This window comes from Ambystoma mexicanum, chromosome 2p (assembly GCF_040938575.1).
Source record: "Ambystoma mexicanum isolate Mex_15411 chromosome 2p, UKY_AmexF1_1, whole genome shotgun sequence".
Lineage (NCBI taxonomy): Eukaryota > Metazoa > Chordata > Amphibia > Caudata > Ambystomatidae > Ambystoma > Ambystoma mexicanum.
The window spans coordinates 50,361,733-50,375,431 of NC_090923.1; the positions used below are offsets into that span (position 1 = coordinate 50,361,733).

At 47.6% G+C, this 13,699-nt stretch overlaps 1 protein-coding gene across 5 annotated transcripts in view; it reads left to right on the forward strand.

Moving 5' to 3' along the window:
* PLXNB1 (plexin B1) overlaps positions 1-13,699 on the forward strand; it is an 830,120-nt gene that overhangs the window by 690,346 nt on the left and 126,075 nt on the right. For all 5 annotated transcript variants that reach the window (XM_069643229.1, XM_069643227.1, XM_069643226.1 and 2 more), the window contains 2 exons: positions 4,092-4,228; positions 7,763-7,939. In XM_069643229.1, coding sequence (XP_069499330.1) covers positions 4,092-4,228; positions 7,763-7,939 — 314 coding nt within the window. The remainder of the gene's footprint in view (positions 1-4,091; positions 4,229-7,762; positions 7,940-13,699) is intronic.

The following is a 13,699-nucleotide window of genomic DNA, read 5'->3' on the forward strand; positions in this document are numbered from 1 at the left end:
TGGACAGAGATCTGAATTCAGAGGGTGGATGTGTGGGTGACCATAGGTGAATGATTTACAAAAGGGAACTTCTTCTTGCACTGAGTGACCCTGGACAGAGATCTGAATTCATAGGGTGGATGTGTGAGTGACCATAGGGGAATGATTTACAAAAGGGAACTTCTTCTTGCACTGAGTGACCTTGAACTAAGACCTGAATTCACAGGTTGCATGTGCGATTGACCATAGGGGAATTATTTAGAGAAGGGAACTTTTTCCTGCACTGAGTGACCCTGGACAGAGATCTGAATTCACAGGTTGCATGTGCGATTGACCATAGGGGAATTATTTAGAGAAGGGAACTTCTTCTTGCACTGAGTGACCCTGGACAGAGATCAGAATTCATAGGGTGGATGTGTGAGTGACCATAGGGGAATGATTTACAAAAGGGAACTTCTTCTTGCACTGAGTGACCTTGAACTAAGACCTGAATTCAGAGGTTGGATGTGCGATTGACCATAGGGGAATTATTTAGAGAAGGGAACTTTTTCCTGCACTGTGTGACCTTGAACTAAGACCTGAATTCACAGGTTGCATGTGCGATTGACCATAGGGGAATTATTTAGAGAAGGGAACTTTTTCCTGCACTGCGTGACCCTGGACAGAGATCTGAATTCACAGGTTGCATGTGCTAGTGACCAAATTCTTCTTGTTCATCCTCTGACAAACTGGCCTGTCGCCTGCTCCAAAGGCAATACTGACTTTCTGTCATGACCAAGAGAGTCCATATTCAAGCCTGTGTCTCTGCAGCATCTAACAACTCTGCTGAACTCTTTAAAATCTGCAAGGAGCTGGCCAACGCTGCTGCAGTCTCCACCCCTACTGTTGCCTCCCAGGCTCTTTGCAATGCCCTTGCCTTTCACTTTATCTCAAAAACCCAGGACATCCTGCCCACCCTCTCCTCACCTGTCCCTCCTCTCCCCACTCCATCTGTGCATGTTGACATTCCTTCAGCAACTCCCCCATCCTCTTTCTCTTCTTTTCCTCTCTTCTCCCCTGATGTGGTCGCTAGACAAGTCCGATCTATGAAAGCCGCGTCAAAACAGGTTCTTCCCTGTTCCTATAAAACCATTAAGGACCACGTTAATACCCTCGCTCCGGCCCTTGCCAATTTCTGCAACCACTCCTTTGCCGCAGTATCCTTCCTCTCCCCTCTGAAGCACTCCCTTGTGCATCCTCTTCTCAAAAAACCCACAGCCGATCCTTCTTGCCCGGCTAACTATCGCCCAAAATCCATTACTCCTTTTCTGGGAACACCCCTGGAAAATCTCGCCTTCTCACAGCTTAACCTTCATTCTAATTCTGTTGACTGTCTTCACGATCACCAGTCTGGCTTCAGAGCGGCCATAAGCATGGGAACGGCTCTCCTGAACATCCATGAAGATCTGCTCTCCAACCTTGACTCTAACATTCCCTCTGTCCTCCTCCTACTCGATCTCTCTTCTACCTTAGACATGTTCAACCATACCATCCTGCTCAACCATCCCCGTGATAACCTGGGTATCACCGATCAGGCTCAGGCCTGACTGACCTCTTTCCTCTCTGATCGACCCTCTCAGGTCAAAATGTGGGCCTTCCCATCCTCTATCTCCCGCTCTACCGAGGGGTCTAACCTCGCGCCCTGGCTTTTTAAACAATACCTGGCAACTCTCGCCTGCTGCATTGCCACTTTCTGTTCCAATTTCGAGTGCTATGCTGACAACACTCAACTCATTTTCAGGCTACTCTCGGCCACCTCCTCGCCTTCTCTCATCTATCATTGTCTAACTGCCTTTCAAGACAGGTGTGCCACCAATTATCTTGGTCTGAATGGCAGCAAGACAGAGATCGTCCTCATCGGCATACCTTCACCATCCTTTCCCCTCACTCTCTGGCCAGCCTCCCTTGGCCCTACTCCTACTCCCACCTGCGAGGCTAAGAACGTCGTGGTCATCTTTGACTCCACACTTTCCTTCTCCGCCCACATCTCTGATGTCTCTAAAAAGTCAAACTTCCTACTGCACCTACTCAGAGGTACTCTGCCTTTCCTCTCCTTCCCCCAGAAGCTCAATGTATCCCAAGCACTGGTTCTCTCAAGCTTGGACTATTGTAACAGCCTTTTTCTAAATCTACCTGCCTCTACTCTCTGCCCTCTGCAACTAATCCAGAACAGGACTGCAAGACTTGTCCTTGGCCTCAAACCCTGGGATCGTATCTCTCCAGCCCTGAAATCTCTTCATTGGCCCACAGTGGATGTAAGGATTAAATTCAAAACCCTCTGCATTGTCCACAAGGCTTTCTGGGTCCTGCGTCCAAAATACCTTCAGCTTTCCCTCTGCAAATACCTCCCCTCTCGAGCTATTCACTCCTCTACCTCCAACTCCCTCAGGGTCAGTCGTTTTTCAAAGAAACGAGCTGGGGGTAGATCTGTCTTCGGCTGGGACCTTCCTCTGGAACAGCCTCCCTGCCACTCTGAAACTTGAGGAGAACCATCTGCGGTTCCGGAAGCACCTCAAGACCTTCCTCTTTGCTTCTGCCTTCGCTCCCCCTCTCCCCTGCTGATCTGTTCTCTCTTGGCACTGTGCACCTGGCCACCCTCTGTCCTCCGGGCCCAGGTGCCTACTCACCCTGCCACTCTCCCGCAGTGCCTCCGGGTCACCCCCTGCACTGGGGTCTGTATCTGTACCCATACAGCCCCCTGTACTTATCAGACATACCCTGTCTGCTGCCTTAAACCTTGCACTTGCCACTTGCTGGCTGCACTATCACTGATTTCTTATTTATCTATTTAATATTACGTATCTGTTTTTCTCCTTTGCTCCGCACTCTCCACTTTCTCCTACCTCCCACACACGTTCCCCCTCTCCCTCTCGCATGCCCTTGCCCATTCCCAATGTCACTGGGCCTAGTAAAACTGTTTCTTTGTTCTCCCTTGTTTCCCCTCCCTTGTCTGGTTGCGCTCTGAAACACTTTTGTACGAGCGCGATATAAATAAAATATCATTCAATCAATTTAGAAAACATTGATCTTCTTCCTGCACTGCGTGACCATGGACCGAGACCTAAAGTCACAGATTGCATGTGCGAGGGACCATAGGTGAATGATTTAGAGAAGGGAACTTGAGGGACTTTCATGTAGTGAGATTCTTGGTGCCTGTGGTATGGATTGAGAAAACAGTGCTTGTATCCCATTTGGGAGCTAAGCAACTCATCGTGAAGTGCTCAAGGTCTGAAGATCTGCCTGGCCACAACATTGAGATCCCCCAACAGGTTCAGAGAGGGTATGAACCTCATTTCCTACAGCAGATCCCTGGGTGCATGTTGAGGGATCTGACATGTGTGCACAAAACCTACTGTACAAACAACTGTGCTTGATTTGTATTATCTGTGAGGACCCCATAACATAAAGTGCACTCTGCGTCCAGGTCTGTTTCAAGGTTAATATTTTGGTGCTGTTCCCTAAAGCAGTTGTCTCTCTTCCCCTTCCCTTTGTTTTCCTGGATGTTACTTCACAATTTTTCCATCTGCCACAATGTTTGTGTAAACTTATCCTTTTCCCACTGTATCTTTTTCCATTCTCACTCTTTTCCAATCTATCCCTTCTCCATCCTCTACCTTGGTTCAACCCATCCGAACCTTGTCCGCTGTACTTCCCCTTCCATTGGCCTGCCCTATGCCCTATCCCGCCCTATCTCCCCTCGCGTACCATCCTCTGCCCGGCCCTTTTCCCTGTCATATCCCATGTCCCGCCCTTCCCCCCTACCGTACCATCCTCTGTCCCGCCCTGTCCCGCCCCATCCTCTGTCCCGCCTGTTCACCTGTCCCGCCCTATCTCCTGTCCTATCCCTTGTCCTGCCCCTTCCCCCCTCCCATACCTATCCCCTGTCCGGCCCTATCCCCTGTCCGGCCCCATCCCCTGTCCGGCCCCATCCCCTGTCCGGCCCCATCCCCTGTCCTGCCCCATCCCCTTCCCACTGTATCTTGTCTATTTCCATCCCTGTCCCTTTCCCATGTTATTTCTCCCCCACCCACCCCTTGCCCTCTTTTCCCCCTTCTTATCTTGTGTCTTTTCAGAATCCAGAGTTGAGCTCCATTTACCCCATCCGAGGACCCAAGTCTGGAGGAACCTGCCTGACGCTGACCGGCTTCAAGCTGCTGACCGGGCGTCCCAGTGAGATCAGGGTGCTGGTTGGAGACATCCCCTGCCATATGTAAGGCTCTATAGGTGGCACCCCACGTGAAGCTGCAGAGCTGCTCGCTGGTAGTGGGAAACCACGTGTCTTATTGTGTTGTGGGCACACCTTGTTAGGCGTCAAGTGTATGCATGTCTGGCTTCTGGTGAGATGTGGACAGTGGGTTGTTGCAAGTGTTTTCCAAGACTTTAGAAGAGGAAAACATTGCGTTATTGCTGATACGGGTGAGGGGTTGCGGGGGCGAGTCTTTGGCGCGCTGAGGTGGAGGCAGTGATTCTTTGCTGGAATTGTACAGGTCACTGTAGGTAAGTGGTTTCCTTAAGGCTGTGGCGTTCTTTCACTGTTTTTGGGTACTGATGAGGTGGAAACAGTGGGTATTGCGGGTACAGTCTGGGGTTCTGGTACCATGAAGCCAGTGGGCATTGCTGGTACTGTTATGGAGTTCTGGTGCCACGGAGGCAGTGGACATTGCTGGTACTGTTATGGGGTTCTGGTGACTTCGAAGCAGTGGGCATTGCTGGTACAGTTCTGGGGTTCTGGTGCCATGAAGGCAGTGGGCATTGCTGGTACTGTTTTGGGGTTCTGATGACCTGGAAGCAGTGGGCATTGCTGGTACAGTTCTGGGGTTCTGGTGACCTTGAAGCAGTGGGCATTGTTGTTACAGTTCTGGGGTTCTGGTACCATGGAGGCAGTGGGCTTGCTGGTACAGTTCTGGGGTTCTGGTGCCATGAAGGCAGTGGGCATTGCTGGTACTGTTTTGGGGTTCTGATGACCTGGAAGCAGTGGGCATTGCTGGTACAGTTCTGGGGTTCTGGTGACTTGGAATAAGTGGGCATTGCTGGTACTGTTCTGGGGTTCTGATGACCTGGAAGCAGTGGGCATTGCTGGTACAGTTCTGGGGTTCTGGTGGCATGGAAGCAGCAGGCATTGCTGGTACTGTTATGGGGGCCTGATGGCATACGGGCATTGGGCATTGCTGGTGCTGTTCTGTGGTTCTGGTGACTTAGAAGCAGCAGGCATTGCTGGTACTTTCATGGGGTTCTGGTGATGTGGAAGCAACGGGCATTGCTGGTACTGTTATGGGGGTCTGGTGATGTGGAAGCAGTGGGCATTGCTGGTACCGATCTTTGTTTCTGATGGTATGGAGGAAGTGGGCATTACTGGTACCATTGTTGGGTTCTGATGCCATGCAGGCAGTGGGCATTGCTTGTACCGTGCTGGTTTTCTGATGATGTGGAGGCAGTGTGCATTGCTGGTAACGTTCTGGTGGCGTGGAAGCAGCGGGTGTTGCTGGTACAGTGAAGGGTGTGTGGTGATCTGCATGCAGTTAGGTTGTTGCTGGCTTTGGTGGTGGGGTTATGTGAAGACAGATCACTAGGTCTGTGTGGGGTTGTGGAGGCAGTTGGTTGCTGCTGGTAAAGGCTCAGGTGGTTGTGCGTGCGGTGATGGATTTGGTATTTATAATGCGCTTATACACAAGCGTTTCCGGTGAGGTGAGGTGCAGCTGTGGGCTGTTACTGGGAAAGTCTGTTGTGGTGTGAAAACGGTGAGTAACTGCTGGCCTTGTTTAAGGGTTGTAATCAAGTGGTGGCAGTGGCGTTACTGGTAGCGCTCAGGGGCTGTGGTGAGTTCTGATCAGTTGGGTGCCTGCTGGTGTTTGATGTGCAGTGGAGTGTGGTGGGAATCCGGTGCAGTGGCTTTCTAATAAGTCTATAAAGTGTGGAGAAGTGGAGGCAGGTGGTTAGTGCTTGTGCAGTTCCCTGTGGCTGTGGTGAGCGGGTTTAGTGGGTTTTTAGTGAGAGGTCTGTACTCATGGAGTGGAAACCGTGACTAACTGCTGGTCATATTCAGGGGTTATAGTGAAGTGCTAGCAGTGCGGTGTTGGTGGTGCGGGTAGACGTCAGCGGTGAGTATTTCGTATTTGTATTTATTCATTTATATAGCGCTTTATGCCAAAGTGCTTTAAATGAGAATAACTGTCCAGAGAAATTGCCAAAACACTGTGCGAAACAAAGAGAGAGTGGTAAAGAGTGGTGAATCTTGTGTGATGTGGCCACACTTGGGGCCTCATTACAAGTTGGGCGGTAGCCCTTAAATAAATGTGGCGGTAACAGTATTAATGCCGCATTTAAGGGCTGGCCCTATCACGAGTCCGACGTATTCAACCCCCAGAGCTGGGGGTAAATGCACAGAAAAAATGCCCATTGTTGGCACAATGCGGTATTACCGCACAGTAATTGCGCCGGAAATTCCACCATTGGGACCGGTGGGTGCTAACGCTAATAAAGTTGAGCGGTATTACAGGCCAGATACCGTACAAGTCGTGATGAGGCCCTTGGGCACCAGTCACCCGGTACTAAACGGATTGGGGTGCAGTAACTGGACACTGACCCCGGTTAATACCTTTACAACCAATAGAACATTTTGGGTACATGTTTTTATAGCAGATGTTTTCAAACTAAAATTAACCACTGTAAACTTAAAAGCACACAAACTAGAGGTCCAGATTCAGGGATAACGCTATGCCTGCCAGGCCTGGGTTTGAAGCCTTTTAGGAGGTCCATTGGAAGCCCCGGTAGACTGCCGTCCGTGGCACTGGTTGGGCATCAGTCCCTCTTGGCATGGGGCCCTCCATCGCTCCCTCCTGCTGATTCCAGGCACAGCGCTTTGTGTCCTGGGGGAGCGGGCCTGCCTGCTAATGGGCTTCTCTGGGGCTGGTGCCAGGTTCCCACGGCTGGACGCTGTCGGCTGCCGCCCCGCACAAGTTCCCAGCTCCCTGGAGGTTCCAGCTATTTTAGTGCCCAGTGATTTCATGCCGTGGGTGGAATAGGACATTTCTATTTTTGGAATGTCTCTCCCGCCCCCCCAAAGCTCCCCCCCCCCCCCGCATACATGTCATTTATACTCCTGGGCTCCATCCTCTCCCCCTTAGGGAAATATTTTCCCTCCTAGATAAAGGATTATTCCTTTGAGCCAGACTTTTGCTTTTCTATTAATGGAAAGCGTATGAAATAAATATGTGTGCTCTAAAGCGTCTAGTACAGGACAAAACTGACCAGAAATGCACTGTAAAGTCTTGAACACTCATGAACAAATTAAAGTATGTCAGTCTCTTCCAAAATTAGATCAGGAAAACACGTGCTTGGCATTCCGCAGATTAGCCAACTCCCCAACAAGCTGTCACTGTTTTGCAGGTGTGAGGCGAAACTTTCTGTCTTTCCAAGTTGGAATTCAACCAGTTCCCCCAGGTCATTAGCTGGAATAAGAGAGGCGGGACTTGTTAATTTTAATCTTGCACTGACCGCGCATGAACGGAAGTGCTGCCCCAGCTTTACCTGTATATAAATGGCGGCCTCCAGCTCTGTGACCTGAAACTTAACAAAGATGTCACCTATCCAACTCCTGACCAAATATGTTGAAGTCTTGTCTCTACACACCTGTTTCTCCCAAAAATAAATGTTCTAATTCTAACACACTTCAACAACTTCTGAATATTTTAAATGGGCTTGGCTAGTGCTTCCTCGTAAGAGTAACATGTTTTTCATCTCTCAGCTTCTCGGAGGTGCAGGAGAACCAGGTGGAGTGTCGGACGGGCCCCAGTAACGCGACGGCGGATCTCCCGGTGACCATAAAATATGGGGACCAGAAACGGGGCTCGGATGGATTCCTCTTCAAATATGCACCGGACCCTAACATCACATCTGCGGGACCAGCGAAAAGCTTCCTTAGGTATGTGTAGATCCCTGACGCCGCCCCTAACGCGGACGCCCGCCTGCATCTCTGCACATAAGAGGCATCGATGGCCGATATGGACCACTAGGTCAATCCTTTGTTCCTACTCCCCTGTATGCTTGTTTTAGTCTCCAGCTCTGCCTTTGCTCCCACCATACAAATTCACAGAATATGCATAATTCCCCCCCCCCAATCCACTACAACACGATTTTATGTCTTCTGTTGCCCTCCTCCTCGAAACTAATTCCACTGGAAGTCGTCTACACCCTCACGGAAAGACATTGAGGTACGGGATTGTTTCACGGTGTGTATCTGTTTCGCATATCCTGAAAAATTAAAAGGCATGATGTTAGTGGGAGAATACATCGCATGGTGAATAATCGTAGAGGTAAGTGCCCCTTTTGTCAAACCGGAGGTTGGTCTGGAAGCCCCATCGATATTTGGAGAGGTTCAAAGTGAGCCCCATTAAGATCTCTGGGATCCCTGTATAGGAACCTCTTAATCTAATCCCAAGCAATAAGTGTTCAAATGCATGTCACAGGAACACACCAAGGAGAGATCCCATCAAAGGAAATGTAGCCAAGATCACACAGAGAGTAAGCAAAGCATTCATCAAGATCATACGCTCAGAAATCAATACATTAAACAGACTAATAACCGGGTTGTGCTAGATGAGTAGGTGTTTATGGAAATGCTAGAAGGGTGTGGGGCACACACTCGAAAGCCCATCCTCCCCTGTTATGCCCCCAGTCCCCTTTTCTCTGCTTCACTCACTGTGTTGTTCCCGCTATGATTGTAAAGCGCTCCATTGCTTGCAAAGCTAGGTCCGCCCTCAAATGCCATAAAATTAATGATGATATTTTTTTATTTTATATTTTTATTTTTTTAAATGTATATAGCGTGCAGCGGTTCCTGGGGCATCGTGGCTATCATTACAACATAGCTCAACAAGTTCAACAATTGTTGCAATTACTGTTTTTGCACTAAATGCCCACACAAGACATGAGTGACCAAGCTCTGCAAAGCTGGCAACTGTTGTGTTGTTATAAAATGTAACCTACAGAACTCGCAATGGCAAGAAACGCAACCTTAGTTGGCAGTTGTCGACACTGATCCCAAATTTCACACGGGTTCATGAAAGGGTGGTCCCATTAATGTATGGCCATTGTGATGATTCCTTCTCCCATGGGGCCACGGCAGTGCATCCACAGTCCAGTAGGTTCCCCCCCACCCAGGAGGGTGAGGTGCCGGTGGGTTACGGTGCACTGTGGGATAATCAAATAGGAGAAGGGATGACGTTACAGTGAGAATGCAGTATGTAAATACCCATTATCCACTCCCTTACCCTTCTACCCTATTCAGGGTAACCCAGTCCCTCCCTCCCTCTATGTATTATTGTAAGGTACAAAATAATAATTCCTTCCTTTACACTGAAATGAGGGAGAACGACGACTACCCATGTCCTGTGACTGGGAAACTGGAACAAAGAAGAGCACAGAGTAGTACGGAATACCACGCAAGTCCAAGCAGCGCAGTCTAGTCAATTTGGGTAATCTGAAGTACAACGGATTATAAAAATATAGGAAGGACTGGGAATGGCATTCAGCCGTCACAGGAGGTGCCGCAAGAGCAAGCGTACACCCGAGAATGAAGAACGCTGACGAGACGCCGCAGCGGTGGCAAGCAAAAGCGGAGCAGTTCCAGAGTGAAAGGACTGGTCCCCAAACCTGGGAGTAGAAACACCAGGTGTTGCAGCAGACAGGAGAACACGAGAGGGAAACATTGTATTCCAACAGAAAAGGATTTTCCAACTACCACAGACCGACCACAAAGGTTGGGAAGCTTGTGAGGGGTCAGAAAGGTCAGGTGGACGACTTTGTATCGTTTTCTCAACATATGCCATTTTATTATATTCAAAGGTTGGATGAACGCCTCACTTTCCCTACCCTGACGAGGATTTCCCTGCCTAAAATAAACTAAAGGAAACACTAATCCTATTTGGATTTCGGTTGCAGCAACAGCGGGTCTTTGTGTGTCTGCTTGGCCGGAACACAAATTGGCTCCATCATCTCATCTAGGACAGCGACGTCCCCAGCATCAGTGGCACCATAAAAAATCCTGACAACTGTAGTAGGACTTGCCGACGCATCGCTCCAAGCATCAGTGTAACAACCTAACCACGTGTGTCCCAGCAAGAAAAATCCAGTGAAGCACTTGACCCAGTCACGCAGGCAGATAGACAAGGCAGCAAACAGACGATCAAGAAAGTGCCCAGATCCACCTTCAAGCAGACAGCCTACAAACTGGGAACAAACATAGACTTCAGATTCCCAACCAGTGTGCACTCCCACTGCTGTGCTCCAGCCACCACTCCTACCAGCCTGACCACGCCTGTAGCCACGCCCCAACAGGAACAGGAAAAACATTGAAAACCACTGTCACTGCGCATCGCGCGCGCATCACAAATGGCATTTCAAGTGGACTGGCTGTTAGGGTGGTGGGGGAGTGGGCACTTTATCTTATTCTGATAGTCTGCTGAACGTAGCGAAGTTCAGTTACGTCCGCTGATACAGGTTTGAGTGATGCATCTGGCCTCTGTAGCGGCCGTCTAACAGACATGCCTGAAGCTATAATCACTAATGTGGATGCTTTGGTATGCAGCGGGAACGCGGCATACCCATTATCAGCATCGATTGGAGAGCTTCATCCGTCGATCGAGGCAAACATAACACCCAATATGCCAATAATCACTCATGATCTTGTGCAACAGAGTCATGCTGAGCTACCCATTGACGTTAAGGCAGCGAGATTTACCGGCCCATGTAACATGGCTGGAATCAGCTGCACTGCCGCAGAGAAAAATCTTGCATCTAACTTAGCAGAAGGAGTTAGTGTTACATGTGGTAGGAATCTAGCTTCTAACAGCATAAATGAGACTATGGACAGTTCCTTATTGGATGACAACCCTACCATAGGTAACCCAGGGAATGTCCTAGACCCATTCTATGAACTGAATAAACGCATTCAGGCATCTATTGGTGCTCTAACTCCGTTAATAGATGAGAAACTTTTATATGACCAAACCATCAGTCCTACTTCCCCAACACTACCGCGATTATCTGCGAACCAATCTAAAGTTTCCTCGCCAGATGTTAATCAGCAACCATTCCCTAAATATGACAAAAATGCAGAGGAGGGCAATGATTTACCGCACATTTATTCTCCATCCAGCCCATATTCTTTTCCGGTCATTATAAGGATACTTGACCTTCTGGACAAAGGTCATGATTTTACACACATGGAATTGCGCGAAATGAGGACCACCTCAAATGAGATACTTGTTAAACTTAACCGTCTGGAAGGTTTTATGCTAGCCAAAGAGACATTTTTCCTGGTGCTCTGCCCTTATGCTGTTAGCTCTCACAAACTCCCTGACATTTCTGGAAGGCTGCCTATAGAAGACAAACAAACTCAGTGCCATTTTCTAAATGACGATGTGCAGCCTCCTAGAGCTAACGATGAACAATCACGACCACAGCTCGAAGAATTGGTTGTTACTCTTGGAACCAAAGGCATTGATATGGATTCTATTAAGCAAGATATTAGAGAGATAAAACTTGCGTTACATATAAAACCAACCTCCCCACAGCTCGATTGTATGCCTGACCCTCCTCGTAGCCCATCTGACCTGCTAAATATTATTGAAGAACAGACTGCAAATGAGGATAATAACGCCAAAAGTGACAAATCTCTGTTTTTTTCAAGGCGTATTAGAAAAATCCATTTGAAGGCTAAAAAACTAGCTGAGAAACGCAGAAAAGATAAACAAATGACAAAAATACAAGATAAGTCAAGTGTCGAAGGAAAAAAGATTGACCTAGGAATGAAGCACGAACCTCCTTCCCACTAAGATGATGACATCATAGATGTAGATCAGCTTTCGGAAGAAAGCTGTGCACTTCTACTCCATCCATTATCCCCTAAAATCATTATAAAAAATAATAATAATAATATCAAAGATACAACAAGCGCTTCTGATGGGGGCAAGCAATCCACCCTTCTGGGAACATCTAATATGGCACCTAAAAGTAAATCTAAGAAAATGATAACCTTAACTGGGACCCAGGATGGGTGAAATTTTGTTGCCTAATCAAGAACCCATAAAAATCCAAAAAGAATTGGGGAACTACTTCCCGTCAAAGGGTATTAAATCTACTTCTAAGGCAGGGATGCAAACAACTAACCAAGACATCGTAGAGGAGAAAACCATTCCAACTGCCCCGATGATTCCAGAACCATCGGGGCACCCAACTGTTCCATCATATGCTGACGTATGCTGCTCCGATCCACCCCCCACAAAATCAACTCATCCCCTCACTAGGAATGATTATGTGATTATCTGCGGTCCAGGAAAGCCTACAGATCTCAGTCTGTCTGTAAAAATAAACATAGATTCTATTATTTCAGCACATAGGAATGAGCAGGTGGTGAAGAGTGATGATCGAACCAATGCTGCTAACTTAAGTCATGAGTTAGGACCCATAATGACACTATCCAAATCACTTGGCCCTTTGAGTAATGACCAAACTCAAGTAAAGACATCGGACACAATATCGATTACCGGTATGATTTAGATTCTAAACTCAGCAGTTGAATGAGGTGTCCTCTCTTCGAAAGTACTAGCAAGAGAATTCAATTTATCCGAGATGAAAAATCCAGAGTAACGTATATTGAATGAACACCAGTTAGGGGCCCGAGTTGGCGACCATAACTCAAATCACACTACCGCCTGTAATAATCAAAACTTACCTCCAGCTATATTAGCAAATCCTGCAGTAGCAATCCCTAATATAAGCTCGTTAGCCGGTAAATCGTCTTCTGACGAACAAAGATCAAACAAGGATTTACCTCCCAGGGAAGATCTTAACATCATAGGATTAGAGGGAAAGCCCGAAGTCCTTAGGGGCAAACGGATCAACAGATCTTTCCTTCTAGAGATACTAGCGAAGATATCATCATTGCGCATGGTAACTAACAACGACTTTGAACTAATCGCTTTGCCATTAGAGAATAACTACAGAATGTTGGGATACGTAGGCAACTCAATGGTGTTGAAACTGATTTGGAGTTATAGAACCGAATTGAAGAACATGGGCTATAGGCTGTACACCTTCAATTGCAAATATGATGCTCAAGAGTTCCTTCAGAAGCCTATTCCTAAACCAATAGTGATCCCTTCTGCATCATCCGCAACGTCCACAGAACAAACCTGTATATCCCAGATCATTGCCATGACGGCTGGAAATCAAAATTTAGCATGGATAGAGCCACTAATGCGTTCCATCTCTTCTTTTAAAAACATCCCATCTTCAGCCTAGCAAAAAAGGCATTTAAGTCTAATCTTGATATCATGGAACTCACGTGGCTATCATGTACTTCAAAGTTGGCTCTCCACTTTTTCCAACGACGATCAACCAGACATTATTTTTTACAGGAGACAACAATGTGTACTCATGACTTGATTCTGGAAGACTATCATACGATTTGTAGCCATGCTAACAAGGGCACTTTGGGTCGTCCAATTGGAGGGATTGCAATTGCTATAAGCAACAGGCTTAAATGCAAATCGTCTCAGATTCACCTCTCCTCTCAAGTGGTGGGAATTGAAATAGATATGGGAAATGATGCCGAAGATCGCCTATATCTGTTATCCTTATATTGGAATCCATTGAAAGTATCGTTAGAAGAAATGTTTGA